The sequence below is a fragment of the Equus przewalskii genome, chromosome 28 (genome assembly GCF_037783145.1).
Source record: "Equus przewalskii isolate Varuska chromosome 28, EquPr2, whole genome shotgun sequence".
Lineage (NCBI taxonomy): Eukaryota > Metazoa > Chordata > Mammalia > Perissodactyla > Equidae > Equus > Equus przewalskii.
Window position 1 is genome coordinate 37,176,659 of NC_091858.1, and position 13,773 is coordinate 37,190,431.

Genomic DNA, 13,773 nt, shown 5'->3' on the forward strand with positions numbered 1-13,773 from the left:
TTTGTAAGAGAGTGAGAGACTTTGACTATGGCAATTAAATATTATTTCGCACACATACAAATATATGTACATTTGTTTTCTTTTACCGTCCCGATTATTCAGTGTTGGGAGGATTAATGTCGCTCATTAATTTTATGGGCTTCTTTGCTAATATGCTACTTCCTACCTGCCAAACTCCGGAAATGGAACTAAAACTCAACTTGAAAAGTACAAGTGGAAGTTACATAAGCAACATGTCCTGGACCAGTGATTTATTTGGTGGATAGAGTACTAACTCTAGAGTTTGTTTAATTTCTAAAGTAACTTTTGACTTATAAAAAATTTCCCCACCCCCAGCCTCCCACAAACACGTGCCCTTTTTCTAAGCAAATCAGTCTTTTCCACGTTAGTGTCAATCTTTGAAAGTGTTGTAAAACCCAAAAACAAGCCTGTGTCCCATAGATATTACCTTGTGGATCCAAGACAAAGCTGGAGGACACCCCATCCGTGTCACTTACAGACACAGAATAAGTCCCTAAGTCTTCTTTATCCGGATGCTTAAAGTACAGCTTCGAGCTGAAAGAGAAGAGGGGACATGAATTGCCCGTGTCTGCGGGGTCTCTGAGGGGCCACGAGGAGCAGCTTCAAAGTGTGACTTACTGGTCACCCACGGTCTCGACCTTGAACCTCTCATTATCCCCAATGTCCTCGTAGGATTTACACCAGGTGAACTGAGAGGCGTCCGTCATCTCCTGGCAGTCGAAACTCAGGTAGATGTTGCCTTCTTCATCCACTCCCGCACTGATCTCCTTAGTGCCTGCAGAGCAAGAAGAGGGGCAGACGTCTCAGGAACACGCTGTCCTCTGGATTCTTTTTTGGGAGAGCCACTGGCACAGGCAGAGAGCTTACTTTACATCGAATCATCAGTTTTGACTTACCATCCGTCTGGGACATTAAGTAGGAGAACGAAAGAGAGAACCACTCCAGGCAGGATACAGATGGCAGAGTGGTTGGGGTCTTTTTTACATCCTCACATTTCTGTCCATTCCCTTTTCTGCATCCAGGACGGCTGGAGAAAGCCTTTAACAGCTGCTGGTCCTGGCCACAAAGCCCCATTTTCCCTCTGAGATCTCATGCCCTCACCTGTTCCCAGGGCCCAGGCAGCCGAGGTTACATGAGCTGATTTCACCCTCACACGGGCCCCTCTTCCCCGACCTTTTCCTTTGTGGAGGGCAGTTTGTTTGTGGCTTTTTGACCAAGTGGACACCTGGCCCAACGCAGGCCAGAGAGAATCTACCCTTAGGAATTAGGAACTGGAGGGGACACCTCAGCCTCGGCAGTGCGTGAAGCTGAGGCTGGGTACCTATGGATGCTCTCAGTTACCAAGGAGATGGAGAAGCACCAAGAGCCAGGGGGCAGAATAACACGAGGCCATATCCAGAGAGAGGAGAAACGAGAGAGGAAACATGTTCTACAGTTTCTGGTTGCATTCTCTTTCTGCGACTCAGGTACCCTCCTTCCCCACGTATCCTGTGAGGCACCTCCCACCCTTGCAAGTACTCCCCTGTTAAGGTCACCTCAACTGGGTGTTTATTACTTGCAACCAAGGAAGCTACCGAGGGCTTTATAATTTCCTGATCAAAATTCAGCAGTAGTATAAACGGCCATCATCATTCCTGCATGTTGTTTTACTGCTCCAAATAAAGACCCTGCCGACCCCACAAACCGACTTAAGTTGCCCGAATCCCACCCAGGGATGTTAGACCGTATGCAGGGCTTGAGTACACACTCCGTCTCACCTGCCAATCCAACTCTTCTGAAAACATGACAGGATACATATCATCCATCATCCATCCATCCACCCACCCATCCATCCATCCATCCATCCATCCATCATCCACCCATCCATTCATCCATCCATCCATCCATCCATCCATTCATTCACCCAATTCATCCATCCATCCACCCAACCCATCCATCCATACATACATACATACACCCAATCCATCCATCCATCTACCCATCCATCCACCCATCTATCCATCCATCCATCCATGTAGACATACATAATACATGCATACTCTCCTTCCAAATAATTGATGTTCTAAATGTTGTGCTATTTTGAGCAGCTGAGCAGTCAAACCTCACCTGGCCTGGCTTCCACGAGCACAGGTTCAGAAGTGTCCGAGGGTTTCCCTACCCCACTTGCATTCACTGCCCGAACTCGGAAGACATAGGTTTTGCCTTGGTGCAGGTCACTGACCTTGAGAAGGCAGAGCAAACGTCACATGTGAGTAAATGAAGATGACTTCATTACTTTTCACATTTTATTATGAACCTACTTTCTCTTTAAAAATAACTTATTCTTCTTGTTGGAAGAGCTCTGCAGAGTAAGGTAAAAAAGCAGGAGGGAAAAGAGACCACGATCATTTACAATCTTACAATCCTTACAAGAATCAACAGATTTGCTGCAATTCTGATATATTCTCTTTCTTTTTTCTTTGCACATTTTAAACAAAATTAAAATCATATCGTTTAGTTTGTAATCTGGTGTTCATATTGAACATAAATCTGTTGGACCAAATATTATTTTAAATGTGATTTTAAACTGTGTGAAATATCCCATCATTTGGACACATCAGAATTAAATTGATCTCTTCTTGTGTGTATATAGATTATGTGTATTATAATTTGCAGTGATAACCATAAATAAAACACACATTAGCTAATTTCTAACAATTTATCCAGCTAGATTCTTAGAAGCTGATTTGTTCATTCAAAGGAGACTGATCTTGTTTCACGTTACGAACTTGTTTTCCAGAGGTCCCTGCACATTTATGCCTCTGTAGACGTGCAGCCGTGCGTCTAACTCAGGTGTGGGCTTTCTCTAAGTACGGGGTGTGTCACCTCTCTGTATAAACCACACCGCAGAGCCCACAACCACAAGAGGAAAGCCTCTGGACAAGGGCAGCCGGGCCCGTTAGCCAGGGCACAGGGGCCTGTGGGTCTGCGGGTGGTTGTCACAACTGACCCCGTGACTGGTAAATTCTAGGTGCTAAAAATAGAAGTATTTACAGAAAGAGAGGATAGAGAAATTCACACATTATAAATCCGTCCAATGTATTAAAACTGTGTGCATATATGTATGTGTGTACATCGTTTATCAGATAGACTTCTATTAGAATCACAAGAATTAAGTAAGTTAAATACTGGACTTGAAGTGGAAAGACAATATTAATCATTTCTGTGGAAAGCACACAAACACAGCCTATAAACATACCAGTCTCAGCTCTCCCAGCGCTGTTAATGGTTGTTAGGCTACAATAAATGGAGGGAAACAGGCGGGCGTGGACCGTCCCCACCAAGCACATGGCCCCTTGTGGGGTGTGAGCAGAGTGGCTCCTCCTCAAGGGCTTCACCACCACCTGCTGGACCTGCGCTCTGCCACCCGCTCTGCTGCCACCAAGATGCCCTCTCACTGAACGGGCTCATCGGGGGGCGTTGAGCTAGTCTGATACGGCGTCAAAAGCACTTTCCCAGAAGGCAGCCAGTCACCGGAGGAGTGCCCTCACCTTTAAGTAACGATTCGCAGTCGTCGCCTCGTTCACGGTGACCCATTCTCCAGCGTCTTCTTCCCTATAGTCCACGAAATACCCAGAAACAGGACTGCTGCCAGAGTACACCGGGGCTTTCCACAGCATCACCAGCGACGTGTCCCTGACCTCGCAGAACGTCAGATCGTAGGCAGGACCTGAAACGTCGAGTTTAGTCTGCACACGTGCACGCACGTGCCAACGCCGCGCATCTGTGCCCTGTGGACACGCAGCTTCCTCAGGAGCCTCCTCACCACCGACGTCACTTTACTCCTCACTAAATGTAGAGACTGCCTTTCTCGGGAGTGGGCGTGAGGAGCGGGGCTGAGCCGGGCATTGGGAGTTGGGGGAGAGTCTGGCTTCGTGTTCCTGCAGCCTCACCCATTAGGCATCTACGTGACTGCGGATAACTTGGGATAATTCAGGAGCCCACATCACTCAGTCAGGACCAGCAGGTACGTCTCACAGGGAGAAAAGGTGTGCAGAAAAGGAAGGGCACTCATGTGACCCGCCCACCGTGCTGGAAACCTGGCCATCACACGTCTTCCTTCAGAGAGCCTGACCACCTGTCAGCTAACTGGTACACCTGCCGGCTAACTGGTACACCTGCCAGCTAACCAAAACACCTGCTGGCTAACCAGTACACCTGCCAGCTAACCTGTCCATCTGCTGGCTAACTGGTACACCTGCCAGCTAACCAGTCCACCTGCTGGCTAACTGGTACACCTGCCAGCTAACCGGTACATCTGCCAGCTGACCAGCACACCTGACGGCTAACCACTACACCTGCCAGCTAACCTGTCCACCTGCTGGCTAACCAATACACCTGCCAGCTAACCTGTCCACCTGCTGGCTAGCTGGTACACCTGCCAGCTAACCAAAACACCTGCCGGCTAACCAGTCCATCTGCTAGCTAACCAGTACACCTGCCAGCTAAACTGTCCACCTGCTGGCTAACTGGTACACCTGGCAGCTAACCAAAACACCTGCTGGCTAACCAGTCCATCTGCTAGCTAACCAGTACACCTGCCAGCTAACCTGTCCACCTGCTGGCTAACTGGTACACCTGCCAGCTAACCAAAACACCTGCTGGCTAACCAGTCCACCTGCCAGCTAACCAGTCCACCTGCTGGCTAACCAGTACACCTGCCAGCTAACCAGTACACCTGCTGGCTAACTGGTACACCTGCCAGCTAACTGGTACATCTGCCAGCTGACCAGCACACCTGACGGCTAACCACTACACCAGCCAGCTGACCAGTCCACCTGCTGGCTAACCAATACGCCTGCCAGCTAACCTGTCCACCTGCTGGCTAGCTGGTACACCTGCCAGCTAACCAAAACACCTGCCGGCTAACCAGCACACCTGATGGCTAACCACTACACCTGCCAGCTGACCAGTCCACCTGCTGGCTAACCAGTACACCTGCCGGCTAACCAGTACACCTGCCAGCTAACCAGTCCACCTGCCTGCCAGCTAACCAGTCCACCTTCCAGCTGACGCATGCACCTGATCCCCCACCACATCACCCTGCCTTCCACAGACGCCCAGAGCAATTCTGCAGGGGTGCGGCCCTGATTCCCCTGGCCCAGAGGAGGTTTGGGCATCAAAGGGAAGCCGGCAGCAGCTCCACGGTAAGTAAACCACACTGCATCCTCTGAGCATCACTCAGCCGTTTCATATGAGGCCCCATAAATGGTCTGGAGACCTCAACAGCTTTCCCCTCCATTCACTTTCCCAAGGGGCAAAAATTAATTTCTTTACAAAAAAGGAAAAGAAGAAAAAGCAATATGATCTGGCCACAAAATTGAGAAATAGTCTGAGTTTTTGGGTTTTCGAGCTTTTAGCCTTCAACTGTATATTTATTGTTTTGGGGTTGTTTTGTTTTGTTCCAAATATGAACCAGGGGCCGCCCCGTGGCGGAGTGGTTAGGTTCACATGCTCCACTTCAGTGGCCCGGGGTTTCGCCGGTTCGGATCCGGGGCACGGACATGGCACCGCTTGTCAGGCCACGTTGAGGTGGCGTCCCACATGCCACAACTAGAGGGACCCACAAGTAAAAAACATACAACTATATACTGGGGGGATGTGGGGAGAAAAAGCAGGAAAAAAAAAAAAAAGATTAGCAACAGTTGTTAGCTCAGGTGCCCATCTGTAAAAAAGAAAAAAAAATGGACAAATTACCCATTGTGTTTGGGTTCCTGAGGGAGCGAATACAAAGAAACTAAGGGCTGGTACTTGAGAATTTGTGAAAACAGCTTTACAATGTAGAGTCCTAAATAAGTGCAGATTTGCAACGATTCCACATTTTGGGACCAGAGGCCCAGGATCCCCACATGGTCCCGGGGCTGGAGAACCGTAGCTAATAACACACGCGAGAATCCTCATGTCACGCTCTGCCTCAGCTCCCGCCTGGGAGCCGTCTTCCCGGGTCTCCCTGCCCCTTTGGGAGGAGCTGGATGCAGACGGCCCCGACCAGGCTCAGGCTGCAGCATCACTGACTGTGGCGAGCCAGGCCTCGCTCTGCAGCTGGGACAGGTGTCCCTTCTAGGTGCCTCCATCCTGCCTCAGCCTTCAGCGCTGATGGCCCCTGCTTGTCAGCTGCTGACCTGTCTGAACGCTGCCCAGGCTCCAGGGCCTGGGTCCACGTGCCTCACAGCCATGCCCCGGTGCCTGCACAATCGTGGAGCTGCCGCACGCAAAATGACTGGAGGCCTGCTGGCTGCAGAGGCTGGGGTGGGCTGGCTGCAGGCACCGGGCCAGCACATGCAAAGCCGCCTCCTTACCTGGCCAGCCCCCTGTGCCCGCGGCGGGATCTAGGAGCGAAGCCTCTTACCAGGTTCGGGCATGGTCCAGGCCTCACACTTGAAGAGCTCACTGGGGTCAGACGGCTGCCCGATCCCGGCCAGGTTGGTGGCAGCAATTTTGAATTCATATGATGAGCCTTCAGTCAAGCCGTCGACCTATTTAGATTTTATTTAAATTAATACGTGAAATAAAAGCCGCATTATAATTTATTGAGGAAAAGGAGTACTTATGATTGATTTATAGAACGGAATACGAGGGTGAGGGACCTTGTCAGTCAATTCCACTCCGTAATCTGAGGAAGGCTGTTTGTATGCCTGCCAAGTCGCAGTCCCTACGTTAATCCTGACATATTACGCCTCGTTCATCCCACAGATGCTCCTGCAGGCAGCCTTAGGGCAGACAGGGAAACTGAGGCTCAGAGAGATGAAAGGCACAGAGAGCAAGCGGCAAAGCAGAGGTGAGGGGACCCGCTCTCAAGGCCACGTCCTCCCGGCAGACGCCTGCGCCCTGGATGTCGTGGGCTGGAGAAGGAGCGTCCTCGTGGGCCGTGGCCTGGCCGTGTGACGCCGGGCACCCTGTCACCGTCTCCCCACACACTGGCTTGAGGTCCCTTAGGTCTCGACATCTACGTTCCACAGCCACTTGGCTCTGCCTGGTCTGCGCCACTGAAGACAAGGGGAAGGCCTGGACCAGGGCCAGCAGCCCTGCCTCGTGGCCGGGGCCATGGGAACGAGCTGGAATTTGGGCAACACATGTCATAATATACACAAAATATATGAGAGGTATATATCATATAAATATAATAAGGTAGAGACTTCTACAAGGCCGAGATTAGACTTTCTGACAGTCTCCTCCCCCTACCAAAAAACTCCTCATCTTACATCTGAAGAGAGTCCCGTGAAACAGACTCATCTCGCCACTGAGGGAAGGATGCGGGCTCCCGTCGCCGGCCGCCTCGGGCAGCCCAGGTGCAGCATAAATGCCTTCTTCACTTGTTTCTGTCACACACAAACTGTGCAGTTTGTTGTTCAGATGGAGTACGGCAGCCTCAGAGAGAGAAAGAGAAAGCCCGCTGGCTGCTAACGGTTTGCGTCTGGATTTGATTCTGGATCTTTCTTACTCCAAACCCGTGTACTTTCTACTCTCTGCACCTGGGCACAATGGGTATTTGGGCAAGTGACTGCTCAGAGGCTGAAATACAAGCTTGTTAGGAAAATGGTGATAAACGAACAGAGGGGCAACATCCTTCTTCTGCTAAGTACTTGCTGAGGACAGACTCTGTCCCTTAGCCCCGCTCTGCACAAGGATGCAGGCATCCTGCCTTCCCCGGGCTCATGGTCCACAAAAGCCATGTTGCGACCGGGCCTTGGAGGCCGGGGTGCTGTCACAGCAGCGTCACTGTCAAACTGCCCCCTTACTTGGCTTTCCTCCTCTTCATTGATTCTCAGAAAGAACCTCTTCCTCAGATGCTTCCCCTTCTAGAGCTCTGTGATCTCAGGATGCTGTGCATTTTTTTTAAATCTATTTTTGTTTCTCTATCAAATTATCTAATGTCACTGAACTCTGAAATACTGAGTGGAGGACGCTGCCCCAAATGTGCATTCACACAGCAAAAAAAAAAATGAATCCGTAAAACCAACCGTCAGGATCCTCTCCTGGATGGGTGCGGCGTTGACCTCATGCCAGTTTTTATGATGGGCCTCACGCTTGTCTATATAGTAACCGAGGATGGGCGCGCCACCGCTGAATTTAGGCACCTTCCAGCCCAGGGTCATGGAGTGGCCGTCACAGTTCAGAAGGGTGATCCCATAAGGATACGATGGGACGGCTGCAAGGAAACACAGCGGGAAGGGACGTGGATCTCAGCTCAGCTTTCCTTCTCGTTACCCCACCTCCTGGGGCCGACATGCAGGAACGAGGAGGCCCTGAGCACCAGGGCCCTCTCTCCCTTCCTTGGCCTACCTTCTAACCATCTTGGTTTTCATCTCTTCCTTTAAAGAGAGTAGGTAAACAAGAAAAAGTTCCTCTCACATATGTCTATTGCTATTTCTAAACACATCTTCCAATATTTCAATACTGCAAGGGCAATGCATTATTTGAGTCTGGCCTGGACACTTGAAATAATAGGTTCTCCCCCCTCATCCAAGGAAGACCTCAAGAAGGAGTTTCTCGTTGCGCCCACGAAGAAGACACTGTACCTCTCGCGGCTGGTGACCACGAACATTGTTTCGGTCAGGAAGTCTTCATTTCCTACATAGTCATAAAACTTCACATGCATTCAGGGGAGTATGAATTCATATTCCCCATTTTGACACCATATTAGGAAAAGGACCATCCTTTCCTAACTGGTTGAGAAAGGATGTGTGTCTGCTCCCCCAGAGTCTGAGGAAGCTGTGGTCGTCCTCTGTGACCCGGGATGCAGGGGAGCTGAGAATGAGCTGTCCTTACTGTAGAGTAAAAATGGAAATGATTGGTTTTCACGTGGTAGGAATGGCTTAAAAGGACAAATGGGAATGTTTGAAAGTCCCCGTGGGAGAAATTGATAGATTAGAATAATGACCTTAAAACAAAGAAAGATGGATTTTTTGCTAGATTGCTCACCTAAGTGTTATCAGATTTGACATTCCTCAGAAATGATTTTATTTATTGTTAGAAGAGAAACCTTAATTTCCAAAAATGTTCTTAAATTTGGTTGGAGACAAAAGTAACGAAACAGCAAAACATTTCTTTCAGAAGTGAAGTGAGAGTACTATGAATCAAAGAGTGTCATATTTGACATTCCTGATTCAAGATGTTCCTGAACATTTCGAAGCTGTGGTGCATTTAGTATGAAATAGCCAGGGCAGCAATTATAAAACTCAGAGCCACATAGATCAAGTTTTCTAGGGCCGTCACTGCAATTTAAGGCCTGAATTGTTCAGTTTGATCAAAATAATTTTTAAAGATCACTATTTATGAACAAAGTTACATAAACATTTGAAAATTTCTGGAATGATTTATTAAAGTTCCTTGAACTAAAAATAGCTAAAAAGGCCATTGACGTTGTTTGGCATCTATTTTGAAAAGTGACATTCACCCCTTATAGCTTATGTTTTAATGTGAGTACATGAGCTTGGAAACAAATGTGACCTCTAATAAAATTTTCTGGCTTTAATTTGCATTTTATTAGCATATTCTCATTTCTCCCTCTCACACTGGCATTTCCAAGATAAGTAGCCGACCGACAAGAGGTTTCCACAGAATTACATGTTCTCTGCTCAACCATTTACACCCACTTTTTTCCTCTGGTAATATTCCAAATGGCATCATAAATGTTTATTTGTGCAGAAATTAAAATGCACTGGAGAACCGAAAATTGGAGCAGAACAGCCCCTGAATGACTCACTGAGGGCGGCCTGGACCTTTATGACGTCAGACTCCTGCGAATTCTCGCTTGTCCCGACGGCATTGACGGCTTTCACTCGGAAGATGTATTGCTCGCCAGTGGTCAAGCCGTGCACCACAAACCTGAGAAAAACAGGAAGCGGGCCTGACTCCAAGACTCAGTTCTGTTTTTCTCCCACAGCAGAAGTAAAAATCGTGTGGAACACTCCACAAAAATTTTCCATTGGTACTAAAAGGAGATTTAGTGATTTGAGTGCCTTCTGTGTGCATAGCATCAATCCATTTTCCTTTCAGTGGTAGTTAATTCGTTCAAATCAATATGCAACACCCAGTGACATCCAGGGCTGAAGCAAGTCCTGCTCCTGGCATGGACTGCAGCCGCGGACACGGTCGGAGGGAGCAGGGAGCCAGCCGCTCGCCAACCCTAAGTGACCTCACTCAGTGTCAACGTCACCCGCTCTGCCGCTTCCCCTTTATCTCCAAATTTTCCAGGTTTTTTCTGGATCAAAGCTCTGTTATAAAATAGTCTTCAGCTCCTTACCTATGAGAACCGCATGGCTGTCAAACTTAGTGAGAAGTAGTTACTCTTAGGGGCCAAAAGCTGAAACGCTGAGTTCAGACGAGGCTCGATTACGGGCTTTAACACTTAGACTTGGTGTCCTTAGTCACGTTCCTTAACTGGTGACAGACTTTGTTTTCCCACCTGTAAAGTGGGGTAACAGCACCCGCCTCACAGCATCATTGCTAACACCAAACCAGGACAGTGTGTCAGGACTCAGCACAGTTGCTGTGCTTGTGGTGACTGGTCAGTAAACGGAAGCAGTCCTCATTTATCTTACAGAGTCTGCAAACACTTATTAACCACTTATGAAATTCCTGCACTAGGGGCTGGCCCTGTGGCCAAGTGGTTGGGTTCGTGTGCTCCACTTCAGCGGCCAGGGGTTCGCTGGTTTGGGTCCTGGGCGTGTACTGACCCACTGGTTTTCAAACATTACTGTGTGGGCATCCCACATAGAGGAACGAGAATGACCTACAACTAGGATACACAACTGTGTCCTAGGGCTTTGAGGTGAGAAAGAAAGAAAAAAAAAGAGGAAATTGGGAATAGATGTTAGCTCCGGGCCAATTTTCCTCAGCAAAAAAAAAAAAAAAAATCCTGCACTAGAATAATACTTTAAGTTTTTTGTTCTGAGAGATCTTTCTGCATTTGCTGGCTATGGACTGGGAAGAACATCTAACCGTTATTCTCCTAAATTATCTCTCTTCTTTTCTAGTCAGAGCTTTTTCCAAATTATTTAAAAAAAAAAAAAAAAGATTGGAAAGGGGAAGACGGCTGAGCCATCACTGATAACCATCCACATGGAAGAGTCTGACAGCTGTGGATCTTTTCCTACAAAGCGTGTTCTGGAGAACATCTGATAAACCCAGACGACCCTCAGCACACCGGCCACAAAGGAGGAGGAAAGGCCAGGAGCAAGGATGCTCACTTCCCACAGCAGAGGGAGCTGGTGCCGCCCCTGCGAGGGTGAAGCCAGGTCCCCTGGATTGGTCTCGACTGGCAGCTAGGGGGGAGGACTGTCAGTGATGTGAACCAAGCAATTTCAAAGTTTCAAAAAATCACAGAAAAACTAAAGCACCTTTCACGTCATGGTTGCTATTTCAACCCTCCTTTCAAAGATAAGTCAGAAATGCTAATTACGTCAGAAGAGTCAGGGTTCTGGAACTCTTCTTTCATCAATAGACAACTCATTTCAGCCAAGTGTGCAGGAACTCACTCATCAGCTTTAAAATCCTGCACCCCTTGTGGGCGGATGAGAACACAGGCTCATTTGTTCAGAGCCTTCACAGCTGCGTCTCTACATAGCACACCGTCCTCTGCGTGCTGTGTGGCTCCTATCTGGTTGTGCTTCTTGGTGGTGGTTTTGGGGCCTCAGGGAGGCAGGCAGGGGGGCTCCGGGCAGGGCTGCACCTGTTGTAGCCGATGGGCTTGTGATTGCACGGCTCCCAGACATTGGACCCCGCCACGCAGCAGTCCACGTAGTAGCCCAGCAGGTCGTCTTGCTGCTTCGGCGGTTCCCACTGCACCACCACCGACGTCTTCGTGTTCCGCGACGCGAGGACCCGGCCGGGAGCCGAGGGAATGACTTTGCAGAGGATACAAAACACGTGGTCAGCAGTATCAGAGTGGAGGAAGACGCCCCAGAGACCGTCCAGGCCTTCTGTCCACAGGGGGAGGGAAACCCGGGCTTGGGGCTCAGGGGGAAATTAGGACAAGCAGGAAGGCACGGGGAGACGCAGGGGGTGCTGAGAGCCGGAGGGGACCTGGCAGGGGCTCCACAGTCCTCTCTGGCCCTTCCCGACTCCAAAGGAAGGGCATTACAATTACAAAATCTCCTGCACTGACACTAGAAGCATTGAGAAAGATCTTCGCTGACGTAAATGCTTTGGCTAAGTGGGTACTATTTTCAGAACATAAAATTACCAATTGTAAGAAAATAAGACACATTTCTATCAGATTTATCAGAATCTGTAAAAGGACTCAAAATAAAATCAAGATTTGACCGTGGGTCTTCTCACCCAGCACAATTCAGAATTTCTATAATCTGTATCTGACGTCTTCAGAGAGGGAACTTCCAGCCATACAGGCAAGAAACTGAAGTGCGTTTAGGGCTGGATTTTTTTCAAAGTAATGATTGCCTAATAACATTTCTAACCCATTTATCAGTTTCATAAAAAGATGGAACTTTGGAGAAATGTTGAGAACCAACCAAACTATGGCAGAGAAGTGATCATCTCTTGTCAAATGGAATTTTAAGGCAACTTGAATTTTAATTCGTATGCACCGTTAATGTCATGACAGGTAATGACATCCACGGTCATCTTATTGGGGCCTGTCCTAAATTTTGGTCATTCACTGTAGCAACTCACCGATCGTATCCTGGGCCTGAACGGGGGATGTGATCTCTGACGGTTCGCTCAGCCCGTGCTTATTTGCTGACAAAACTCGGAACACGTACGATTTCCCCTCAGCGAGATCGAAGACTGCGTATCGAGGGGACCTCACGGCCGTCTGGGCGTTGACCCGCTGCCAGCTGCCACTCCCAACCACGGACTGCAAGGAAAAGCGGACTTAGGATAGGAACCCAAGAGACCCCCAAAAACGTCTTGAAGGAAATACTCCGTTTCAGTTAACCGAATTCCCCCTGAGGAATGTCAATGTACTCTGCATACTGGGGCGTCAATAAATCTTTTCTGGATTTTATTAAAAAGGAAGCCAGAAGTAGGTAAGAAATTACCCAAAGTTGGAAATGCTTGCCAATAATAATTTTTTCATGAAAGCAAAAAAACTGTCAAAAACACAGTTTAAGTAAAATGGAATCAACTATAAGTAATTAAAGATAATTAGGACTATATTCATAAAATTCCAACATAACTCAACTGATCACATTCCAGTTAAGATTTTCACTATTTTGCAGGTATCGTGGTGGTAATGAAGTGTCAATAATCTAAATAACTAGCAGTAGGGTGAGCTACATCATCATACATTCATACACTTAACAATGTAGCCATTTTAGTTATGGTATAAAGATCTTTAATCAGAGGAGAGGAATTGCATCATCTTGTTAAATGTAATACAGGATGCAAATTGTATCAATGATATATCAAATATATAAAAACTTGTAGAGAAAAAGCCTATAAATATATGTACCACATGTTAATAATGACTATTTTATAGGATGGAATTACTGTACATCTCTGTATTTTCCAAATTTTCTATACTGCATGTTTAATTTTTATATTGATAATTACTTTTAAAACCTTGGTTATGTGTTTAATTTAATATTTTTCCTATAGAGATAAACCCGCTTTTTGAAAGGAATCCTAAGGTAGCAATAATTGGGTACACGTTGTCCCGGCTACAAAGAACCCTGAAAACATTTCAGATAACAACCCAGGCTTCTGGACATTAGATCCATGTTTGAAGGACCAGTTTCCTCTCATTTCAGC

General features: G+C 47.7%; 1 protein-coding gene across 12 annotated transcripts in view; it reads right to left on the reverse strand.

The window, feature by feature from the left end:
* MYOM2 (myomesin 2) overlaps window positions 1-13,773 on the reverse strand; it is a 94,211-nt gene that overhangs the window by 39,313 nt on the left and 41,125 nt on the right. For all 12 annotated transcript variants that reach the window (XM_070598383.1, XM_070598381.1, XM_070598384.1 and 9 more), the window contains 9 exons: window positions 12,694-12,877; window positions 11,735-11,909; window positions 9,767-9,888; window positions 8,022-8,209; window positions 6,410-6,536; window positions 3,552-3,730; window positions 2,128-2,242; window positions 640-796; window positions 449-555 (listed from right to left, as the gene is read on the reverse strand). In XM_070598383.1, coding sequence (XP_070454484.1) covers window positions 449-555; window positions 640-796; window positions 2,128-2,242; window positions 3,552-3,730; window positions 6,410-6,536; window positions 8,022-8,209; window positions 9,767-9,888; window positions 11,735-11,909; window positions 12,694-12,877 — 1,354 coding nt within the window. The remainder of the gene's footprint in view (window positions 1-448; window positions 556-639; window positions 797-2,127; window positions 2,243-3,551; window positions 3,731-6,409; window positions 6,537-8,021; window positions 8,210-9,766; window positions 9,889-11,734; window positions 11,910-12,693; window positions 12,878-13,773) is intronic.